Raw genomic sequence first — 23,942 nt, forward strand, 5'->3', positions numbered from 1 at the left:
CCCTGATGACTAATGATGATGAACATTTTTTCATGTGTCTGTTAGCCATTTGTATGTCTTCTTCAGAGAAGTGTCTGTTCATATCTTCTGCCCACTTTTTGACTTGATTATTTGTTTTTTGGGTGTTGAGTTTGAGAAGTTCTTTATAGATCTTGGATACCAGCCCTTTATCTGTAGTGTCATTTGCAAATATCTTCTCCCATCCTGTGGGTTGCCTCTTTGTTTTGTTGACTGTTTTCTTTGCTGTGCAGAAGCTTTTTATCTTGATGAAGTCCCAAAAGCTCATTTTTGCTTTTGTTTCACTAGCTTTTGGAGATGTATCTTGAAAGAAGTTGCTGTGGCCGATGTCAAAGAGGTTACTGCCTATGTTCTCCTCTAGGATTTTGATGGATTCCTGTCTCACATTGAGGTCTTTCATCCCCTTTGAGTTTATCTTTGTGAATGGTGTTAGAGAATGGTTGAGTTTCATTCTTCTGCATGTGGCTGTCCAATTTTCCCAGCACCATTTATTGAAAAGACTGTCTTTTTTCCATTGCATGTTTTTTCCTGCTTTGTCAAAGATTATTTGACCATAGAGTTGAGGGTCCATATCTGGGTTCTCTATTCTGTTCCATTGGTCTATATGTCTGTTTTTGTGCCAGTACCATGCTGTCTTGGTGATCACAGCTTTGTAATATAGCTTGAAATTGGGCAACGTGATGCCCCCAGCTTTGTTTTTCTTTTTCAACATTTCCTTGGCGATTCGGGGTCTTTTCTGATTCCATACAAATTTTAGGATTGTTTGTTCCAGCACTTTGAAAAATGTCATTGGAATTTTGAACGGGCTGGCATTGAGGGTATAAATAGCTCTGGGTAGCATAGACATTTTAACAATGTTTATTCTTCCAATCCATGAGCATGGAATATTTTTCCATCTTTTTGTGTCTTCTTCAATTTCTTTCATGAGTGTTCTGTAGTTCCTAGAGTATAGACCCTTTACCTCTTTGGTTAGGTTTATTCTGAGGTATCATATGGTTTTTGGTGCTAATGTAAATGGAATCGTTTCTCTAATTTCTCTTTCTACAGTTGCATTGTTAGTGTATAAGAAAGCAACCGATTTCTGTGCATTGATTTTGTATCCTGCCACATTACTGAATTGCTGGATGAGTTCTAGTAATTTGGGGGTGGAGTCTTTTGGATTTTCCACATAAAGTATCATGTCGTCTGCGAAAAGAGAGAGTTTGACTTCTTCTTTGCCAATTTGAATACCTTTTATTGATTTTTGTTGTCTGATTGCTGTTGCTAGGACTTCTAGTACTATGTTGAACAATTGTGGCGAGAGTGGGCATCCTTGACGTGTTCCTGATCTTAAGGGAAAGGCTCTCAGCTTTTCCCCATTGAGGATGATATTCGCTGTGGGTTTTTCATAGATGGATTTTATGAACTTGAGGAATGTTCCCTTTATCCCTATACTCTGGAGAGTTTTAATCAGGAAAGGATGTTGTATTTTGTCAAATGCTTTTTCTGCATCAATTGAGAGGACCATATGGTTCTTCTCCCTCCTCTTATTAATGTGTTCTATCACATTGATTGATTTGCGAATGTTGAACCACCCTTGCATCCCGGGGATAAATCCCACTTGGTCGTGGTGGATGATCCTTTTAATGTATTGTTGGATCCTATTAGCTAGGATTTTGTTGAGGATTTTGGAATCCATATTCATCAGGGATATCGGTCTGAAATTCTCCTTTTTGATGGGGTCTTTGCCTGGTTTGGGGATTAAGGTAATGCTGGCCTCGTAGAATGAGTTTGGAAGTTTTCCTTTGCTTTCTATTTTTTGAAACAGCTTCAGTAGAATACGTATTATTTCTTCTTTGAATGTTTGGTAGAATTCCCCAGGGAATCCATCAGGCCCTGGACTCCCATTTTTTGGGAGGTTTTTGATCACTGCTTCAATCTCATTACTGGTTATTGGCCTATTCAGGTTGTCAGTTTCTTCCTCTCAGTCTTGGTGGCGTATAGGTTTCCAGGAAGGCCTCCATTTCATCCAGATTGCTCAGTTTGTTGGCATATAGTTGTTGATAATAATTTTTAATAATTGTTTCTATTTCCTTGGTGTTAGTCGTGATCTCCCCCCTTTCATTCATAAGTTTATTAATTTGGGCCCTTTCTCTTTTCTTTTGGATAAGTCTGGCCAGTGGTTTATCGATCTTATTAATTCTTTCAAAGAACCAACTTCTAGTTTCGTTGATCTGATCTACTGTGTTTCTGGTTTCTAATTCATTGATTTCTGCTCTAATATTAATTATTTCTCTTCTAATGCACGGCTTAGGTATCATTTGTTGCTTTTTCTCTAGTTCTTTAAGGTGTAGAGTTAGTTGGTGAATTCAGGATTTTTCTATTTTTTTGAGTGAGGCTTGGATGGCTATGTATTTCCCCCTTAGGACCGCCTTTGCAGTATCCCATAGGTTTTGGACTGATGTGTTTTCGTTCTCATTGATTTCCATGAATTGTTTAAGTTCTTCTTTGATTTCCTGGTTGACCCAAACATTCTTGAGCAGAGTGGTCTTTAGCTTCCAAGTGTTTGAATTTCTGCCAAATTTTTTCTTGTGATTGAGTTCCAGTTTTAGAGCATTGTGGTCTGAGAATATGCAGGGAATAATCTCAATCTTTTGGTATCGGTTGAGACCTGATTTGTGACCCAGTATGTGGTCTCTTCTGGAGAAAGTTCCATGTGCGCTCGAGAAGAATGTGTATTCTGTTGTTTTAGGGTGGAATGTTCTGTAAATATCTATGAGGTCCATCTGGTCCAGTGTATCATTCAAAGCTCTTGTTTCCTTGTGGATTTTCTGCTTAGATGATCTGTCCATTGCTGAGAGTGGAGTATTGAGGTCTCCTACAATTAACGTATTGTTATCAATATGACTCTTTATTTTGGTTAACAGTTGGCTTATGTAGATGGCTGCTCCCATGTTGGGGGCATAGATATTTACAATTGTTAGATCTTCTTGTTGGATAGACCCTTTAAGAATGATATAGTGTCCTTCTGTGTCTCTTATTACAGACTTTAGTTTAAAATCTAATTTGTCTGATATAAGAATTGCTACCCCAGCTTTCTTTTGAGGTCCGCTGGCAGGGAAGATGGATCTCCACCCCTTCACTTTCAGTCTGGATGTATCTTTAGGTTCAAAATGAGTCTCTTGTAGACAGCATATGGATGGGTCCTGTCTTTTTATCCAATCTGCAACCCTGTGCCGTTTTATGGGAGCATTTAGGCCATTCATGTTGAGAGTGATTATTGAAAGATATGAATTAATTGTCATCATGTTGCCCGTGAAGACGTTGTTTTTATAGATTGTCCCTGTAAATTTCTGTTATATATCACTCTTGGGGTCTTTCTCCTTTTATAGAACCCCCCTTAATATTTCTTGCAGGGCCGGCTTAGTGGTCACATATTCTTTCAGTTTCTGCCGGTCGTGGAAGCTCTGCATCTCTCCATCCATTCTAAAGGAAAGCCTTGCCGGATAAAGTATTCTTGCCTGCATGTTCTTCTCATTTAGTACCCTGACTATGTCTTGCTGGGCCTTTCTGACTTGCCAGGTCTCTGTGGATAGGTCTGACGTTATTCTGATGTTCCTCCCTCTGTACGTAAGGAATCTCTTCCCCCTAACTGCCCTTAAGATGGTTTCCTTGGTTCTAAGATTTGCAAGTTTTACTATTACATGCCGGGGTGTTGGCCTGTTTTCCTTGATCTTGGGAGGGGTTCTCTCTGCCTCTAGGACGCGAATGTTTGTTTCATTCCCCAGATTAGGGAAGTTCTCAGCTATGATTTGCTCAAATACATCTTCTAGTCCTCTCTCTCCACTCGCTCCGGGATTCCAATTATTCTGACATTGGAACGCTTCATGGTGTCACTTATTTCTCTGATTCTATTTTCATGGATTCTGAGTTGTTTTTCCCTGGCCTCCTCTTTTCCCTCTTTATCTATTATATTGTCTTCCAAGTTGCTTATTCACTCTTCTGCCTCAATTACCCTAGCTGTTAGATTATCTAGTTTGGATTGGATCTCATTGATAGCATTTTTAAGTTCTGCCAATTCAGCTTTCATTTCTGCCCTTAGAGACTCTGTGTTGCCATTAATGATTTCTCCATTCTAGCCATTGTCTTCACAATTGCTAGCCTGAATTCCATCTCCGACATCTTGGTTATATCTGCATCCATTTGTAAATCTGCAGCATAAGTCATGATCTCTGAGTCTTTTCTATTTTGGGGGTTCCTCCTCCTAGTCATTCTGTTGATGGCTGTTTGAGGGAATGTATAGAGTCCAAATTATTGACCAGAACCCACGCAAGATGCACCTGTTTTCTTGGGACCTTAGGGTTGCTGGCCTCTTGTTTTCCCAGCCTGTCTTCTGCGGGAGGGGCCTGCTGCGCTGTTACTCAGGCAACCCTGTTGGGGCGGAGTTGCCCTGTGCCCCTGTGGCGGGGATGGTCTCAGTGGGAATCAGTTTTGGGGGCTTTTGTTCTCCGCCGGCTTTCCCTGGCGGCTTTCCGCGTCTCTTCCACAAGTCAGAGCAGAAGAGACCGTTTTCAACCCTCTGCCTCAGAGCAGAGAGACCTCAGTCTGTTCTTCAGTGAGCTCTCCAGGCCGCACTGTCTCCGTTTCTGTCCGTGCTGCTATAAACTGCAGCGTCCTGGGTTGTGCGCCCCCCCGCAGCGCTCCCAGTCTTGCCTCAAGGTCAGAGCACGTCTCTGCCCTTTGTGCTTCTAAAACTGCCAGCTGCTCCCAGTTGGTGCGCCTGCGACCCAGCCGCTCCGGGTTTCCATCCTGGGGGCTGCAGTTTGCAGGCACGACCCCGCCGCTCCGGGTTTCTGTCCCGGGGGCTGCAGTTCGCAGGCATGACCCCGCCGCTCCGGGTTTCCACCCCGGGGGCTACCCTAAAGTCCTTTCCCTGCCACTACCGGTCTGTGAGTCTGTGCCCCCTCTGGAGCACGTGAGGCTGTCGCTCACCGGCAGTGTAGGATCCCCATGGCCAGGCACCCTCCCGCTGCCGTTTATCCTCCGATATCTGCCGGTGGAATCATGGCTCCCCGCTTTGTACCTCGAAACCAATGGCCTGCGATACTCTGTTTGTAGAGATCCCGATCTTCTTACATCTCAGGCTGGTTTCGTGGGTGCTCAGAGTGGTCTGGTAGATATCCAGCTCAATTCCGGGGACCAGTTGAAACAGGGTCCCCTACTCCTCCGCCATCTTTCACCTCACAAAGATTTTCTAATGTTCCTTTATTTTTCTTCCCTAGTTGATTCATGCTGGTAAGGGGGAAGCCATCAGAATCCGGTCCATTTTGAGATCCCTAATTCCGCTGGGAGATTTGGTGGGAGTAATCAGCATTGCTTTTCAGATGCCAACCATAGCCAAAGGTAAGCCAACTTCCATTCTTTGTAATTCAGTGGGGCATTGGAGGACAGGAGTTTTATTTTTTATTTTTTTATTTTTTAAATTTTATTTTATTATGTTATGTTAGTCACCATACAATACATCATTACTTTTGATGTAGTGATCCATGATTCATTGTTTTTGTATAACACCCAGGACAGGAGTTTTAAATAATAATATCAGCATCTGCATTCCTCCCCTCCACACCCCCGTATCCTACCCTGTCCTCCAGCATAGTTACAGGACTTAAGTTTCTTTAAGAAGAGAACTATGAAGTACATTATTTTGATTGAGTTAAGAAATGCTCTATTCCCATATTCGTCTGCGCATGTTTACAAACATTTATATCTAAATGAAAAAAGATACCACTTTTTTATAAAGTTTTTTCTGTTCTCTTTGTTTTTAAATAGCTGTTTTCAATGAAATTTTAATCATTTTTTACATGACATTTCTGACCGTTTCCCCGAGAAGAGGAAATACATACTTCACCTGTCTTACCTAATTTCTTTCCTACTATTTTTGGTCCTCATTCTTCTCTTTCTTGACTGCAATCCTTTTATTTGCCCTTTTGGATATTTTTCATTACCATTTTCTTATGATGCTTTTTTCCCCCCAAAAATTACAGCTTTTGACTTAGAGATTAAAAGATTCGCAGTGTGTTGAAAGAAGCGCTCTTCTCAAGACTAAGGAGAAAATTTTAAAAATAAAAATTTTTACCATTTTCACCAAATGTTTATTGTCCTTTTGCATTATGTCATTTTGGTTTAGCAACTGCTTGCGATTAGTTTTTTGTTTGTTTGCTTTTAAAGATTTTATTTTATTTATTTATTTTAGAGAGGAGGGGAGAGTGTGAGTGGGGAGAGGAGCAGAGGGAGAGGGAGAGAGAGAATCTCAAGCAGACTCTTCACTGACCCTGAAATCTGACCTGGGGCTCGATCTCACGACCCTGAGATCATGACCTGAGCCAAAACCAAGAGTCTGATGGATGCTTAACTGACTCAGCCACCCAGGCACCCCGATTAATTTTTGATATTAACTCAAAAGCATGGAGAATAAAGTTATAACCTGCTCTCTATGTAAATGCCAGGAACGGTGACCTGTCACCCTGCAGCCCAGATTGGGTTGGGGACGACAGAGGACTCAGACAGCAGTGAGTGACGTGCAGATGCTCTGCTGTGGGGGTGCCTGGAGGGCCTCGAATGACACCCACACCGCTCCCTTGCAGCACCCCAAGCTACAGCAGAAATGGCAGATAGCATAGGCCTGAGGCCCATTCCCCTGGTGGTGGTTCACACTCTGCCTCCCACAGAAACAAAGATTTGAGAGTAATTGAAGACACCCAAGGGATAGTTAGATTCCAAATTAACACTTTAGTGTTAATTTTCCAGCTTCAGCTGTGTTCACTTCTCAATAGTTTATTGGATATTGTTGCACATATCATTTTTCCCTAAACTTCTAATTTTAGAAGAACATGTGATTAGGTAGAACATGCATGTTATGATCATTTTCTTGCATCAGTTATGCCCCAGAGAGGATTAGCTGTTATTACCTGAAGTCTGGGATGAAGGGACTGGTGCGTAACTGAAGCCGGCTTCCCCTCCTTGCCAGCCTTCTGATTATGAGAAAGCAACGTTTCATATGTGCCCAGCTCACAAACCCAAACCTTCCTTCCAGGTGACATAAGCAACCACAAGAGTTGAACATTCATTCTGATGGGAGGGAAAGCTGCAACTGAAAAATTGTCCCATGGCTTGTTGGCTTCTCCACTTGAGGCAATTTCTTCTTTTTTTGTGTACATACAAGATCTTCTTGTTTAGTGTTCATTTACTTAAATAAGATGTCTTTTCTTTTCCCTATATTCTGAGCCACAAAATTGACACAGTCAGGAAAAAGATAAGAAGAATACCAGTGATACACAGATTAGGGAATAGAGAAGCATTACATTTTGAGGTAAAATTAGTAATAATGAAGAACCAAGAGCATGAGCGATAAGAGAAGCAGATAACCCATTCAGAATTTCCCCAAAGTCTCTGTATGTCTCCTAATTTTGCTCCACTTACCTGCCTTTACCAGCCTTTAATATTTTTCAAGTTGGTCTCTTTCTTCTTCCACATAGTTGTGCTATAATCATATTATTTTGTGATGTTTTTCTTTGTAAATATGCACTATATTGTCTAGTTTAGGATTTAAAGGATTTTGTGTGGGTGGGTGAACTATCAAAGTCATGATGAAGGTGAACTTTTAAAACCCAATCCATTGGTTATTGTTAAATTTCTACATATTTCTTTTACCACTTTCCTTTTATGGAAAGTACAGACAGAAAATTGCATGTTTTTATTTTGCCACGACATGCATTTAAATCAACTTTAAAACTTCAATCGGTAGTTTTGTTGTTGTTGTTGTTGTTGTTGTTTTTTAATATGTTCCAGGGACACATCAGCTGGTTCTTTAAACATCACCGATTATCACTGATAATTGTTGTTGTATGTTCTATATTTAGTATGTGAAGTTTACCTCTTCCTCCCTTAGTGGTAGCTGAGACCTTTCTCAAAATCTTTTATCCTACCTATTTTAGAGCTACAGTGTGCCCCAGAATAATAATGCAAGCAGGAGTGGTTCAGAAACCTGAGGGCAAGCACACAGTTTCAAAAGCCGATGTTCTGTTCCTGCAGCGCTTGGCCCTGGCAGGTTTGGACAGACTGTCCGAGGCCCTAATTGTAGGCAGATGAATATTTTTGCAGGTACCACAGGGAAAGGCCAGTGCACCTGGTCCTCCTCCTTCCAGTTCAAGAGCCAGAAGTCTGACAGGAGGCAGTTCTTCAACTTTATAGTCTCCAGTGTGTTGAGGAGACAGTGAAGATAAAACAGTAGCTGTAGCAAATTGATGAGTCTTGAGTCCCAGGTATATGGAGCTGTAACATGCCTGAAAAGAGATGTCTGTGTGAATGAGTGTTTAAAACAGAAATCTTATTTTAGGATCAATGGGTGGCTTACCGCTTCCTTCGGCACAACTGCATATTAAAATCATAGAATCTTTTAAACTTAAATTCCCTAATAATGTGATTTTTAGGAGAATTAAACTGGAATTTCGTACAGATTTTTGATGAAAAATATAGCACACTGATTTAACGTTAAAGACTAAATCAGCTTTGGTTGGGTTTTAAATCCGATTTTCCTTGGTTTAAATCTAACTTTGCCAATTACTAGGTATACAACCCTGGGAACGTTACTTAACTTCCCTGAAGGTCGGTTGTCATCTGTTAAACGTAGCTAAGAATACCAGCCTTACAGTGTGCTTTTGAAAACTGTACGAGATCGTGTCTGTAACATTCCTAGCAGAGTGCCTGATAACAACACAAACAAGAGCTATTATTCCCATTATTTTAATTATAGGAAGAAAAGTAGTAGGTATATTGAGTATTATAATTTAATAAGGAATGGAAGCTATTTCATATTAGCCTTTAATATAATTACCCTTAAAATATTGTTTCTTGTTTATTTTCATGATTCAGATAAGAAACCCATTCCTTAATTATGAAGGAAAACAAAAAAGTTGTGACTTTATTTTTTCAGAATGATTGTGGTCATGTAGCCTCTTTCCCTGGGTCCTGCATTAAAGATTCTGTGATATTATCTGTAGAATTTTACAGTGTGTCATTAGTAGCAATGTTATTTGGCATAATTATCACATGGTCAAACAGGAACGAAATCTGCCAATATTTTCAATTGGTACATAATCTCCAAATTCCTCACATCAGTGGTTCCCAGCCTGTGAGTCTATGGAATTCTAGTAAGAGATTCACTCATCTATGTAGGCATCAAATATTGACTATTAATAGAGAAAAATAATATGACTCTCAAATATGTTTTAAATATTGTTAAATGCTATTATGTTTAAGGAAACATATTTCCTTTGAAAGTCAAACCAATTCATAGAGTTGTTTCATCATTTTGCAATTGTCTAAGCCATAAATATGTAAATGAACCGTGATTATCACATAGGGATACGTGAGTGTTATTAGTGTTTAAAAGAGGCTCTCATTTTTGAAAACAGGGAAAACATCACGGTTTAACTTTTTATGGCATTTATTGCTAGTTTTACAATGTAGATTTTGGGTGCCTTTTTGTTTCCTTCTCATTATCTAGCCGAATACTATGTCTTCGATCATACACGCGATTAATAAATAGATTCCCAGATCACATTTTGAATGACCTTGAATTTAAATTGCACTGGCATAATTCCTCAGCCAATACCCAGCACTTGCTTGTGGGTAGTAGAAGGACAAAAATCCATTCAACTGGTAACTTAAAACTTGAGGAGGCTGGAGAGAAGCAGTCTATCCATTTGCAATCTATCCATTAACAACGACATGTCACCTTCTCTCTTTTAGATGGGAATGTGGTGGAGCCTGACATGTCTGCGGGGTTTTGCCCAGATCACAAGGCAGCCATGGTTTTGTTCCTTGACAGGGTCTATGGGATTGAGGTTCAAGATTTCCTCCTCCACCTTCTCGAGGTTGGCTTTCTGCCAGATCTCCGGGCTGCAGCTTCTTTAGATACGGTAATGGTTTGAACAGTTGACATCCTCAACTTTTGACTCTTCATTCGCTGGCTTGCGATATTCTCCATAGATACATTCATTCACTTATTCACTGTCACTAAATGTTTATTGAGTACCTATTATATTTTTAGGGAGGCAGTGAATAAACAGAAAATAAAATAGACTATGTCCTAAGGACATCACTGAATAGTGGAGAAAACTTACTACCCCAGGAGTATGATAAGAATTCTGATTGGGTACTATGGAAGACAATAATTGTATATAACCCTAGTCTGGGAAGTCACAGTGGCTCCTTCTAACCTCCAGATTGGCCTAAAGAATTATGCTTCTCAGTGAAAGCAATTACAGTATTAAGAATGTTTAATGGACATTGTTGAGCTGGGCCAATTACACTGTCCTCCTGGTGTCTTTTTTTTAAAGCACACATAAGGCTGAAGTCTCTCCTGCACATCCAGTGGCCCGCGTCAAGAATCTGTCATTACTGGTGTAAATATTCTGCTGTTTGGAGCATTGTAGGATAAGCTGAAGCTCTAAATGTTATTTCAGTAGTTATAATAATACCTCCTTTTATTCTCAATTAAATGGATCTTTTTGATTCCAGAGGAAATCAGATCTTCAGTTGACAATAGCTCTTTCAGGAAAGTCAGGAGAGGAGAATCATAAAAATAAACTGAAATTTCTTTTTCCTTTATTGGGTGTGCGTGCATGAAATTCTGAGCCTAAACAGGAGAGCTGATACCATAATAAGATAATCGGCCTTTGGCTATTGATTCTGCTGGACATGAACTAAAATATAAATATAAATAACTCACATTCCTAAATATCATTAGTGTCTTCATCACACATCCATCCTCCCCTTGATATCTTATTATAGAATGTGAGCCTCTTGGGCTTCTTGAGGAGGGAGCTAGGACTATAGATATCACTTCATTTTTATCTGTTTATGAGCAATTGAAAGTTGATTGTTTCCAGTGGTAAAAAATCATATGAGCCACATTTAAAACACACCTGAGGAGTCCATCTCCATTGTTCATGTACTTCTCATTTTCTAGAGAATGAAATCCCATGTCCACACGTTCATCCCTTTGAGAGTTGTCTACTGCCAAACGCAAATGACTTTCTACTCTCACAATTCCTTTCCAGGCTGCTCTGAGTGCTACAGACATGGCCTTGGCCCTCAATCGGTACCTTTGCACAGCCGTGCTGCCTTTGTTAACGAGATGTGCCCCTCTTTTTGCGGGCACAGAGCACCACGCTTCTCTCATTGACTCCTTACTTCACACTGTGTACAGACTCTCTAAGGGCTGCTCTCTTACCAAAGCTCAGCGGGATTCCATAGAAGTTTGTTTACTCTCTATTTGTGGGTAAGTGGGAAACTAACTCCATATCAAGCTGCTGCTTCTTTGAGAGAGAGAACTTACGATAGGGCCCTTGACAGATGGTTAGGAATTTTGGAAGAAATTTCCGTACCGAAAAACAGAATTCATTTTAGGTAGTCCCCTGTACCCGAGGTTGGAATCAGAGCACCCTTGCTCCTGGTCAAGTTCAGGAGTCTTCTTCCAGGACTCTCTAGGGTATTTGGCCATTGGATAGAGTGCTGGACCAGTTTTCTGGATATTGGTGGGCAGGGGGACTGTGTGCGAGGAGTCCCTGGTCACTTTTGTGTAACATTAGAAGATTCTCCCCTTTTGACTATGTGCGATGATTTTAACTCCTCTTCCAGAAGAGAACGGAAAAAAGAGACTTATTAAAGATAAAAGATGATACAGTATAATATTAAAGCCTTATTGTGGCCATCGTGAAGGCTATGTCCTTCATGCTGGAAAACCACTTCCTATAGGTAGAAGTGTTCCTATAGGTCTTACTCTGAAAGCCAGAACATACCTTCTCCTGTTGGGGTTCTGACAGCTAATGTGACAGTTTCTCACATCCCTGGGTGGGGTGATGGCTTCCTTCTGATTGCAAGAGCAGGCGAAGGCGTGTGGTCTAGCGGTGCGCTGGTGAAGAAATGTTTTCGCTCACAGCCAACTACGTGGGTTTAGAAGCCAGATGGGACTGAAGGAGATGAAAAATGAGAGGGTTATGTCTCTAACTCCCCTGATGCTAACATTCTGTAAAATGAGACCAAAGTCACTATCTCACAGAGTTTATCTACTTCTTAAACGAGGTGATGCATTCAGGATGACCTGACACAATAGATGTGTGTGAGTTTTCTTTCCCGTCCTCCTCTGGCCAGATTTCTGCCTCAGCCTTTTCCCCCTCCCTCCTGTTTCAGCACTCCCTCTTGTGTTTGCTTCTAATTCAGTCACAGAAGACCCTTCCTGGCTAGTGGAGTGAGGGAAGAAGCACTTACTGTAATTGCTGGAGCCAAGGGTCTCGGGAAACAGTAGGGTCTATGGTGGTGGGTGGTTGGGAAGTGAAGGGAGAAGAGGAACATCGGTAGCAAATAAGGAGTGGGCTTCAGATCTAGGGAATAGAAAGGAGTTGGAAATGTAGCCTTTTATACAGTTGTGTAGTGGTGGGCTAATTGGGGGCACCTCATTAACCCCATCTGAAGAGAGGTGTAGGTACAGGTTCTTGGCTAGAATTCAGTCTCATGAATTATTTCCTTAGGTTAGAGACATTGCCCTTCATTATTAAAATGAACTTTGTCCCACCAGCCAGTTGAGACCTTCTATGATGCAGCACTTACTCCGAAGATTAGTATTTGACGTGCCATTATTAAATGAACATGCAAAGATGCCTCTTAAGGTAAGTAGAGGAAATGTCTGTAGTTACGTGATTACTGGGTCCTCTGACTTTTCTCCTCTTACAGTATGTACAGCTCTTAGAAACACCAGGCTTGATTTTCAATGCTGGAAAATTTCTCCCAATTCTTGGAAGTGGGCATATAAATTTGAGAAATGTGTACATCACAATACAGTAAGTCCTAAAAGATCATAGGAGTTCTAAGATTAAATCAATCTTAGGTGAATGGCAATGGAAATCAATGGGAAAAATGGGCAACAAAGAAAACATGAGCCAAGGTATTCTTCAGGGTAGAAAACATGTAGTAGGTGTGGCCTGAAATATTAGCAACCTTCGGGGATAAAGAGTAGGCTTTCAAAAACACCCATTTTCTAAGTCGGTAATCACATGGCAGTTTCCAAATGTTATGTCTTAGGGTTCAAAGATAACCTCTCTGTCTCTGCAGTTACAGTTTGTCACTGAGTATGGAAGAATCACTGACATTTTCTCCATTCAGCTTCATTATTCCGTTCATGAATGAACGCGTCTCATACTGTCTTACTGACTTGAGAATATTTTTCTATCATCTAATATTGCAATCCAGTTTTAGGATTAGAATATTCGGTGTGTCCTAATACATCTAATAGCATGGTCTGTGCATGGAAGTCATAGGCATGTAATGGACTGTTTTATGGGTAGCCTCTGTGTACTGTCATCTGGTAAACCTCATTTTTCCTCATGGCCACCCAGTAACAGTGCTGGAAAAAAGAAGTTTGAGATATAAATGAGTCAGTTTTTTGAGCTGCTGTTACTCTAAGCTTCCCTAGATATTTAGCAAATACAGTCTTTCTCCCTGAAAATTCATTTTGGTTTAATAAATTTAGATTAATGAATGATGCAAAGTAAATGATATTCTTGCTGAAAATCCCATTTTTACAGTTTTTATCCTCTAGAAGAGCTCTTCCCATACAAAATTTTCTTCATACAAATGAGCTGGAAGTTACCTGAAAAAAGAGATGGTATTACTTTATGTGATAAACTCTTTTAGGTTGTAGATATTTCCAAGTTAATCCAAACACATTAGATCTTAATATTTCATCATTTGAGATTTCTAAATTGTGTGTGCGTAAGTATTTCTCTAGTAAGAGATGTAGTTTGTTTTAATAACATCAATCCTTTTTGATCTATTTCCCTCCTTAGTTACAGAAAAGAGAGTCCAGAAATTTATAGTTGATTCATAAAGATAGTTTTATTAATTCAGCAAGTAGTTGTGAATATTTGTTAAAGATCAAAAATGAATTACTAAAGAACTAAAGGAGAATTAGAAGATTCTATCCTTGTCTTTAAACTTAGTTTAGTCCTAAACAAACAAAATGTACACAGAGGAAAACTGAAGATGAACACAGACACTTGGCAAGATAAGAAATTTAGCATCCATAACCACCAAAGAAAGATAGGTAAAGAAATTACTGAAATAGAGTAGTTTGGGAAGTTTACTTAGAGATGTTAAGTTCTGAAGCAAAGCCTAAAGTGTGGTGATTAAGGATTGGCAAAAAGGAAGCAAAAATATTCAGAGGTAGATTTCCCTTAGAATGTACATTTCAGGTGCTGTATCCTAGATATACTTCCTTGTGCCTCTGGGTCACCCTGACATTAGTCCTTTCATTAAGTGCAGATGTGCATATCCAGAGGATTGCGATTCATAAAACTGAGTAAATGATAGCAACTAATACAGGACTCAGGGATACATCAATAACCAACCTCATAAAGAATGCTGCTCAAGGCGCACTTATGTGTTAAATTGGGCATTGGGTCCTCATACTGTGCTCAGTGTTATATTTTAAAGAGGCATGGTATAAAAGGTAAATAGTGTTCTCCAGAAGAATTCATATGGGATAGAGCAGTTCTGTTTCAGTTGACCTTATTACATGGCATTTGAATGTCAAATGGGAAGAAAGGGGAAAATATAAAAGGTATCTTTCACACATTGCTTTTATAATTGTTTTCTCACATAGCTGCTGACAAATCATTATGAAAGATGCTGGAAATATTACTGCCTGCCTGGAGGGTGGGGGAACTTTGGAGCTGCCTCCGAAGAAGAGCTTCATTTATCAAGAAAGTTGTTTTGGGGCATTTTTGACGCCCTATCTCAAAAGGTGATTTAAGATTTCATGGACTTTGTGTGATACAATAATTTAAAAGCTATAAATATTCCTAGTGGAATATTACCTTTACTTATTAAGACTAAGGTAGTTCTTTTTCCTTTTTTCAATGTCCAACAAATATTGAGAATGCAATTTATATTTAATTTTAATAATCATTATGGTAACATGTTCCTTGTGATCGTAACACCTTCAGAACTTAAAATGGCTAAGCATCTCAGGAAATTATGCACGTGGTTGAGTTTCTGATGCATTTGGACTTACTGGATTCAAACCCTCCCTAGTCATCCAGATCTTAAAAACCATGAAGAAATATAATCAAATATAAAAATATGCAATCTCATAAAATTGTAATACGCCCGTGCCCTTACTGGCTTTTCCCACTTTGCTGCTATGGAGATTTATGTCACTCCACTCCGTGTTGCTTTCTATATGCAATATTCTGTAATAGTTGGTATATTTATAAAGAATAGTTCATATATTTTCACAAGGCTGGGGGTGGGGATAGTTCTTCAGGGAAAATCAGAATAGCCTGCTTTGTATGTTTCTGCTTAAATTATTAATCAAAATCAGTTTGAATTCCCGGATAGACATTATTAAACAACTGGAGCAGGATATCGAGAAGTTTGCTGTGTAATAGAGTGAAGTTCACTCGAGATTACAGTTGGAAGCTACATCTTGATGCTTTTTGTCACTGAATTGCCTTTGGTAAACTGAGGGTCCTTTTAAAATAATACGTAAAAGGCAGTTTTAGAAGGATTTACAACATTAATTTAAAACTGAACACTTAAAGTGAGATAATTTTTAAATAATACTATTTTTTAATTTTTTTAAAAAATCTATAAATACAAATTTAGTCACTTATGTAATTAATATACAAATAATACTTCCCAGAAATTTTGATTGTGCATATTCCCTATAGAATTTCTTTCTTAGTTTAGAATTCTTAGTTTAGATCTGTTAAAATTTCTTACTCTCTGGAATGTCCCTTTATGTGTGTTTCAAGTATAGTCTTTATAATATGGTGTAGCAATATTCTGTAATTATGCTATTGATTGAAATTGTGTTGTAAAGACATGTTATACATTTAGAATACTCAGGTTTATTTCATAAAATATTGGAGAAAAACTCTTGAAGAGGCAAAGATTTTCTTCTTAAGTGGCAACTGCAGTAAATCTGACTTCAGCCTCTCTCCTGTTTGGTGGGATTTCAGGCTGTGAAATGTTAATGTTCCATTCGCTAGAGAAAGAATCTGTGAGGGAGTTGAGTTAGCCTAGGGTCATTCTGATTTTCTCTTAAAACATCTTGCCAGCCACAGCAATCATTTTGACAACTTTTGCTCAATAGTAATACAGGTTTTTTGTGTTTTGGTGTTTTTTTCTGTCCTCCATTTCTTCCCAGAAATATGAACAAGAACTTTTCAAACTGGCTCTGCCTTGCCTGAGTGCAGTTGCGGGAGCTTTGCCTCCAGACTACATGGAGTCAAATTATGTCAGTATGATGGAAAAACAGTCATCAATGGATTCTGAAGGGAACTTTAACCCACAACCTGTTGATACCTCAAAGTATGGACTCTTTCTATTGCAGCAGATTTTTATTGTAAATGATGTGTGAAGTCTGAAATTGAATAAGGTACTAAAGTGAACTTTCTCTAATCCATGCCCCCTTTGAATTGGTATCCTTTTGATAGGGGTCCCTTTACTTGACGAAATGATGGTAGTAACAATAATGATTATACAAATATCAGAAGTAGACAAGATGTACCTTCTAGGATACTCAACATAACCCAGATTCTCTGTATGTAACCACATGGTAATATCTACAATAACGAGAATCAAGAAAGCATATCAGCTATATTTTTAGTTGAAAATTTACCCTAAATGTTTATTAATAATTGCAGCCAAACTCTGTCTTATCGTCTTTGACTGGGGGTGATACCAGCACGCAGGGCAAAGCTGGTCCTCTGAGCTGCAGGAAGTCACTCCACCATCACTACATCTCAGTGAAGCCTAGGGGTAGTAGCCGATGTTCAGCATCATAAAGCAAAGCATGAGATTCCAGGGAATATCAAATGAGAATATTGGTGGAAAATTGAGCGTATAGTTAGAATGCAGTGTGACAACCTTAGCCACAGATAAAATGTTACTTAACATTATAAAACTTCTTACTCGTACTTAGTTGCGTAAATCATTTTGCAAGTGGGGTGTCTCAGTACTTCAGGTGTTTGGGAGTCTCAGCATTTTTGTTGTTACTGTCTTTGAGTAGGACCATGGTTTCCCATTGGGGAGGAGAGCTGACTCTTCATGCTACATTATCTTATCGATTCCATGGTGACTCCGCAAGATCAGTGGTTAGCAAGGTAGTCACTTGGTAGCTACCATCCACAGCGTCTGAATTTGCTTGGGAGTTCAACTTTTAGGCTTCTGGGTGGCCCCTGGCTGGTTTAGCTTCCATAACAGATCAAAATTTCAACCCAAGTGGTATGCCATTAGTTGGATAATGCCTTACATTTGCATGTTTGGTATTTGATGACAGTCCTGTGAGAAAAGACTCTACCCCCCAGTATTTGGCTTATGTGATTGATCCTTTGTATCTCTTCCAATGTAAGTAAATCAGAATATCACATGCTCAGTTCCTACATGGGTAAGTGTGTGGTTTGCTAACATACAATATAATCCAGGATTTTAAAATAATATCAGAACACGTCATGGTCTTGGTGTTGATTAATTAAATCTAATTAATTAACAACTGTTGGGCATGTGTAGTCATTTACCAAGGCTTGCCCCTTCGGGGAATTCTTACCAGGTTAGGTTTACTTAGTGATATCAATCATTTCTATATCTTTGTGATTTTTATATATCGTTTCTTAAGTATGTCTGTGTCCTGTAGTTCAATCACTGACTGATAACATTGTTGAAAAAGAACAGTAAACCATCTCATTATGCTAGGTTTTATTTAGAGTTCAGTTCTCAATGTTAATTGTGTTAATAAGTTATGTGCGTGAATGAATGGAATTATATATATATGTGTTTGTATATTTAATTGTCCATTCATCAATATATCTAATATTCCCAAGTCCCATATTTACCATTAGACTGGGTTATCACTTGCATGCACTCAACGTCTGTTTAAGAGATCATATATTAATTAAATATGAAAGGAATCAAAAATAAGTGTTATTAAGATCACAGAGCATGAGTAGGTTACTTTTCACCATAATCCATATTAACAACAGTTAGAATGTTATATGTAGACCATGAAATTTAAAATCATTAACACATCACTAGTTGTAGGACATTAATTTAAAATTTTAGTACTTTTAAAAAATGTAACGAGATTTCAGCCATCTTTTACCCACTTATAGTTGTTGTAGACGAGACAAGTCAAAAAGGGAGAATAACTTCAAAGAATGAATATAGAAGAGAAGTATGTCTTTAAGCTCATTGAGTCTAACCATATCTTGATTCAGGTTTTAATTTTTTTTTGGTATAATCTATTGTCCTTCTCCTTGAATATAATTTAATTATTTTTACTTATATATAATTTTTAACATATAGAACTTATGTGGAGCCATAATAATGTATGGATTAATATAAGATAAGCAGATAGAACATTACAGCTTGAGTTTTACTCTGTTCCTACACTATGGAAAAGTAATACCTTGTTAAGATAATTTTTTAACAGTTGTGCATCGAGTGGGATTTATGCAGTCATAAGCTGTGAGTAAATTATTGGTATGATTTCCTGTAAATCCTATAAAAATCAAGCTTTTTTTTCTTTATTTTTCTCATAGTATTACAATTCCTGAGAAGTTGGAATACTTCATTAACAAATATGCGGAACATTCTCATGACAAATGGTCAATGGACAAGGTAAAAGTCGGAGTATCACATTCTAACTCAGTACTGAGTGTGCCTAATGACGAGTCACTGCTCAAATATTTCTGACCATGACAGTTTTCTACTTTAAAGTGAAAGCTGTATCTAGATTAGGAAAGAACATTTAATTATGATTTGCTGATACAGTAGTTAGTTCTGCCATTAACACATGTGTAGTATACATATGAATAAGGATATTTGTTCATAAAGGGGCGCCTGGGTGGCTCAGTTAGTTGAGCAACAGACTTTTGGTTTCAGCTCAGGTCAGGATCTCAGGGTTGTGAGATCAAGCCCCATGTCTGTCTCTGTGCTCAGTGGGGAGTCTGCTTGAGAATTCTCTCCCTCTGCCCCTTCCCCCACTCAAATAAGTAAATAAATCTTTAAAAAAAGTATTTGTTCAGGGCGCCTGGGTGGCTCAGTCGTTAAGCGTCTGCCTTCGGCTCAGGTCATGATCCCGGGGTTCCGGGATCGAGTCCCACATCGGGCTCCCTGCCCAGCGGGAAGCCTGCTTCTCCCTCTCCCACTCCCCTTGCTTGTGTTCCTGCTCTCGCTGTGTCTCTCTCTGTCAAATAAATAAAATCTTTAAAAAAAATAAAAATAAAAATAAAATAAAAAAAATATTTGTTCTTAGAAGCACAGTTTTAGGAATAAAAATTCTATTAATTAAGTCATAAATATAGTTTCTATACACATACTGTTTATGGGAGTACAAAGTAAAAATCGTAAGTACAAGTAATAATCATGGCAAATGGATGGATTTATGGAGAAATATATTCCGGCTCATCTAAAGTTCAGCCATTAGTGAAACCATAGAAACTATTATCTGAAAAGGTGACTCTGCACCAGAACTCTTTTAAAGAAACTTTGACTTTATATATAATTTTGTATTAGATAAAACCTTGAAAATTATTGATTCGAATTGACTGATTGTTTACATCTTCTACTCCTCTGTTGTGTGTCTTACTACTAAGTAGATCTGCAGGTCACTAAGGATAAATCACATGGCAAGATGACATGTCTATGTTGTCAAAAAAAAAAAAATAGTGTAAGCAAATGAGATAAGTAACACATGTCCTACCTACCATGAAATTCTCTAAAAGAAAGCTTGTGGCTGAGTAGTGGCACTATGTTGAGCCTGGTTAAATTTGAGAGATGATGACTGTGAAGGTTTGTCAGAGAAACTGAGCTGAGGACACAGGAATCTAAGATAAGCATGCGCTGTTGGAGGAGTGATGGTCAAACATCACAGGTTCTGAGGTGTTTGTATTTGTACAGCAGCTCCGTATCATCCTGCTAGACTTTCTATTCAATTTCAGTTCTTGCCTTAACCAATCCGTCTCCTTCTCCTAAGAAACCCTCTTTTTGGTTTGATAAATATGTGGCTCCTTCACTTTGTTCACTCGTTTACTTACGAGGTGAGTCAGTATGAGTTAAGTTCTGTTTTAAGTTCTGTTTTATGTAAAGACTCTGTTGGGTACTGAGCTGGTGATGGTGATGGAGAGGAAATGTCCAGGTAGGCTGTCCTGAGCAATTCCAGTCCAGTTACTCAGATTCCATAGGCAGATATGAGAGGAGATAGGGAAACGGTGATGGATACAGATAGGTATGTGGGCAAAATAACGTGGAACAAACGTGTTGAGAGATCACTGAATACCGGAGCAGACAAAACAGGTAGCATTATTCAGAGAAGCTTCCATATAAAGCAGAATAATCCAGTTTTCCTGTTTAAAATGAGCATTTCAAAAAAACATTAAAAAAAAAAAAAGAGCATCTCAGGTGGAGAGTCCCAAGATGTGGCAGAATCAATATGATGGGGGCCATGCACCCCGTAGTCTGCTCCTGGGGGAAGTGCTTATGACAGAATCACAGACCTGGGTCTGTTTAAGGAAAACTGGGTGTGTTTTATCTTTGTATGAGAAGAATTGCTCTCAGTGATTACTCAAAAATAATACTGGTTAGGATGGAAATCTTTATATTGACTTATGCTGGGTGGAATTCAAACCTTAATGTCTTGGTTTATTTTAGATTTATTTTACCAAATACACTTAAACACATGCACACCTACACTCTCAAAAACTAATCCATATAAATAATTTTGATGATTTTTTTTAAGTTGGCAAATGGATGGATTTATGGAGAAATATATTCAGACTCATCTAAAGTTCAACCATTAATGAAGCCATATAAACTATTATCTGAAAAGGTGAGGGTTTTTTTTTTTTTTGGATACGTAGTTTAATTTATTTTGAATTTTTTATTATGTAATTTATGTAAATTATGTAAATTAGGAGGTTATTCTCTCCTTAATATTTTTCTGTCCCTTTTTTATTTTTATTCCTCCCCAATATTTTTAAGGACTTTAGAAAATATTCTTATCATGCTTAAGAGTTTCTTGATGAGAGATAATGAAGTAATATTTACAATGATTGTTATTTATAAGTTTTCATGTATTTTACTTATTAGGAGGAACAATCAGTATCTTGACAAATGAGGTGAAAAGAACTTTGTAGCCTGGTGCTTATGGAGGAAGAGTTATTCTTGTCTGTTTATTCAGATGGTGGAAAAGCCTTCACATGTGTATCATATAATCTGGCACTGTTTCTCCTTTTTAGTTTCTATCTAAAGTATCAGAAGTGGGGAAACTAAAGGAAATTAACCTCCATGCTGAGATCCCTCTTAGCAGTCTTAGTCAAACTAAATCTCAGCTCACACTCTGCTTTTCAGAAATTTTACTTTGCTTTTTCATTTTTAAAAAAACAATGTCAATCTTTTTTTTCTTCATAAGTAGAGGCAGTCTATTTCAGATTTTTTATTTTCATTCAGATGCATCATACCCACGCCCTTTTTTTCCTCTTTCTTTTTGTCGCTAGGAAAAAGAAATTTATCGCTGGCCAATCAAAGAGTCTTTAAAAACCATGCTGGCGTGGGGTTGGAGGATTGAGAGAACACGGGAGGGAGACAGCATGGCGCTCTATAACCGCACTCGTCGAATTTCTCAGACAAGTCAGGTAAGAACCACACTGGTGAATCCACTGCTCATGTCTAATCCTGGTTTTTATCAGTTTTAAGACCTACATTTGCCATAGTATCTGTGAAATTAGGAATCATTTATCATCGTGGAGTTGATGAAGTATGGCTTGGTGCTACAGGGAATACTAAGACGAGGACAGCTCAACCTATGTCCACAGATTTTTCCTGTATAGCAGAAAAATTTGGAGAATAACAAACATTTTGGAATACAGTTCTGACAACAGAATGGGGAATGAATTAGAGACGGGGGAGATTGAAGACAGAAAGGCCGATTCCTTGGGAGATACTGTAGACATCCCGTGAAACAAAACAGAAGTAGTAAATATCTGAATTAGAGCAAAGATAATGGAAATGGAGGGAAGTGGATATATCCTGGAGATATTTTTGAAGTAGAAAAGACAGAATTTTGTGACTGTCTGATAGAGGATTGTGGATGAGGAGGAGTAATCAGAGATGATAGCCATGGATCCGGGCCGGCCTGCCAGGTGGGTGGTTATGTTAGGTAAGGTGGGGAGCACAGCAGCCCTCGGAGATGACAAGGACAGAACAATAATTTGATTATAGATGTTGTGTTAGGCAGAATATGGCTCCCAAAGATGATCCCCAGTTGCTGGAATCTATGAAAATATTGTTTTACTTGGGCTTTGCCAGTATGATCAAAGTTAAAGACCTTGAGATGGGGGGAAATGGGGGTAGGGTGCCTGGGTGGCTCAGTTGGTTAAGTGTCTGCCTTCTGCTCAGGTCATGACCCCAGGGTCCTGGGATCGAGTCCCGCATCGGGCTCCCTGCTCAGCGGGGAATCTGCTTCTCCCTCTCCCTCTGCCCTTCCCCCAACCCATGTCTCAAATAAATAAATCTTAAAAAAAAAAAAAAAAGAACACAGGACAGTATGAGAAGTCTTAGAGTTGATGAAAAGATATGTTTCATTTTTTAAAAATGCCAAAATTCAGAAATTACCAAAATTCAGAAATTAAGTTTCCTTGTTTTTGGGGATAACTTTGTTAATCGTTGACTACTGACTACTTTTAAAATTAAAGAGTTGGTTGTATTTTGTCTTAACATTTGGCCCATTGAGACATTTGTAGATATTGCCCTCTTGGACTAATTACTGTTTGCATGAGGAAGAGTAAATTTTATTGCAGCCAATTCAAATCTGTAAGAAACTGAAGAATACGGGGATCCTTTGACGAAGGTAATGTTTCAGAATCTTGGATTCATTGCACAATTTGTTGAATTCTGATCATTAGCTTTTGGGATTGGCAGTCCCTGTGATGTTGGGATGTATTATTCAGTCATCAATGGAAATGATCAGACACCCAAACAGGATTTAATTTGCTAGATATGTTTGTGAACTAAGTTTGTACAGATACTTGCCGGTTTCATCTGATGAAACGTTACATGTGGAAGTTTATTTGTCCCATGTTTCTGACGTTTGTCTTAAGTCTCCACTGGGTTTTTTAATTAGACTCCATTTTTTTCACCTAAATCGTTTAGGTTTCTGTAGATGCTGCACATGGTTATAGCCCCCGAGCCATTGACATGAGCAATGTCACACTGTCCAGAGACCTGCACGTAAGTATTATTGACTTTTAAAAGTACCCTGCAGGGGCGCCTGGGTGGCTCAGTTGGTGAAGCATCTGCCTTCGGCTCAGGTCATGATCCCGGGGTCCTGGGATCGAGCCCCGCATCGGGCTCCCTGCTCAGCGGGGAGTCAGCTTCTCTCTCTCCCTCTCCATCTGCTGTTCTGCCCGCTTGTGCGCTCTCTATCAAATAAATAAATAAAATAGTTTTTTAAAAAGTATCCTGCAAAGTTCATTTTTTAAAAAGCATGCTTTAACACTTTCTTTCCCGTATTTTTCCTCATGGATTATTTGAATGTGGTGATCATATAAAGGGTCTATCGAATTTATAGATTATGGACCTTAACTTCTTAATTGCTTTTAAAGTTGATATAAAGTTGATATAAAGTTGATATTTTCTAGGATGTTTCCTCTAGATAATTTATTTTCCTTAAAGATAATGTCTATTAAAAAAATCCTACTATAATGAAGTAGTTGTGTGTGAGAAGAGAGTAAATAAGGAATTAGTAATGCTCTGCTTAAGGGTAACCTTAGTTACTCATTAAAGAATGTGTATTTTAAGTCATTTATCCAGTTACTCATTCAAGA

At 38.6% G+C, this 23,942-nt stretch overlaps 1 protein-coding gene across 3 annotated transcripts in view; it reads left to right on the forward strand.

The window, feature by feature from the left end:
- Positions 1 to 23,942, forward strand: part of RYR2 (ryanodine receptor 2) — a 731,966-nt gene that overhangs the window by 544,764 nt on the left and 163,260 nt on the right. For all 3 annotated transcript variants that reach the window (XM_078077755.1, XM_078077754.1, XM_078077753.1), the window contains 10 exons: positions 5,280 to 5,400; positions 9,808 to 9,977; positions 11,121 to 11,341; positions 12,638 to 12,728; positions 14,720 to 14,860; positions 16,268 to 16,431; positions 18,660 to 18,738; positions 20,858 to 20,947; positions 21,615 to 21,752; positions 23,269 to 23,346. In XM_078077755.1, the coding sequence (XP_077933881.1) occupies positions 5,280 to 5,400; positions 9,808 to 9,977; positions 11,121 to 11,341; positions 12,638 to 12,728; positions 14,720 to 14,860; positions 16,268 to 16,431; positions 18,660 to 18,738; positions 20,858 to 20,947; positions 21,615 to 21,752; positions 23,269 to 23,346 (1,293 nt within the window). The remainder of the gene's footprint in view (positions 1 to 5,279; positions 5,401 to 9,807; positions 9,978 to 11,120; positions 11,342 to 12,637; positions 12,729 to 14,719; positions 14,861 to 16,267; positions 16,432 to 18,659; positions 18,739 to 20,857; positions 20,948 to 21,614; positions 21,753 to 23,268; positions 23,347 to 23,942) is intronic.

The sequence above is a fragment of the Halichoerus grypus genome, chromosome 7 (assembly GCF_964656455.1).
Source record: "Halichoerus grypus chromosome 7, mHalGry1.hap1.1, whole genome shotgun sequence".
Taxonomy (NCBI): domain Eukaryota; kingdom Metazoa; phylum Chordata; class Mammalia; order Carnivora; family Phocidae; genus Halichoerus; species Halichoerus grypus.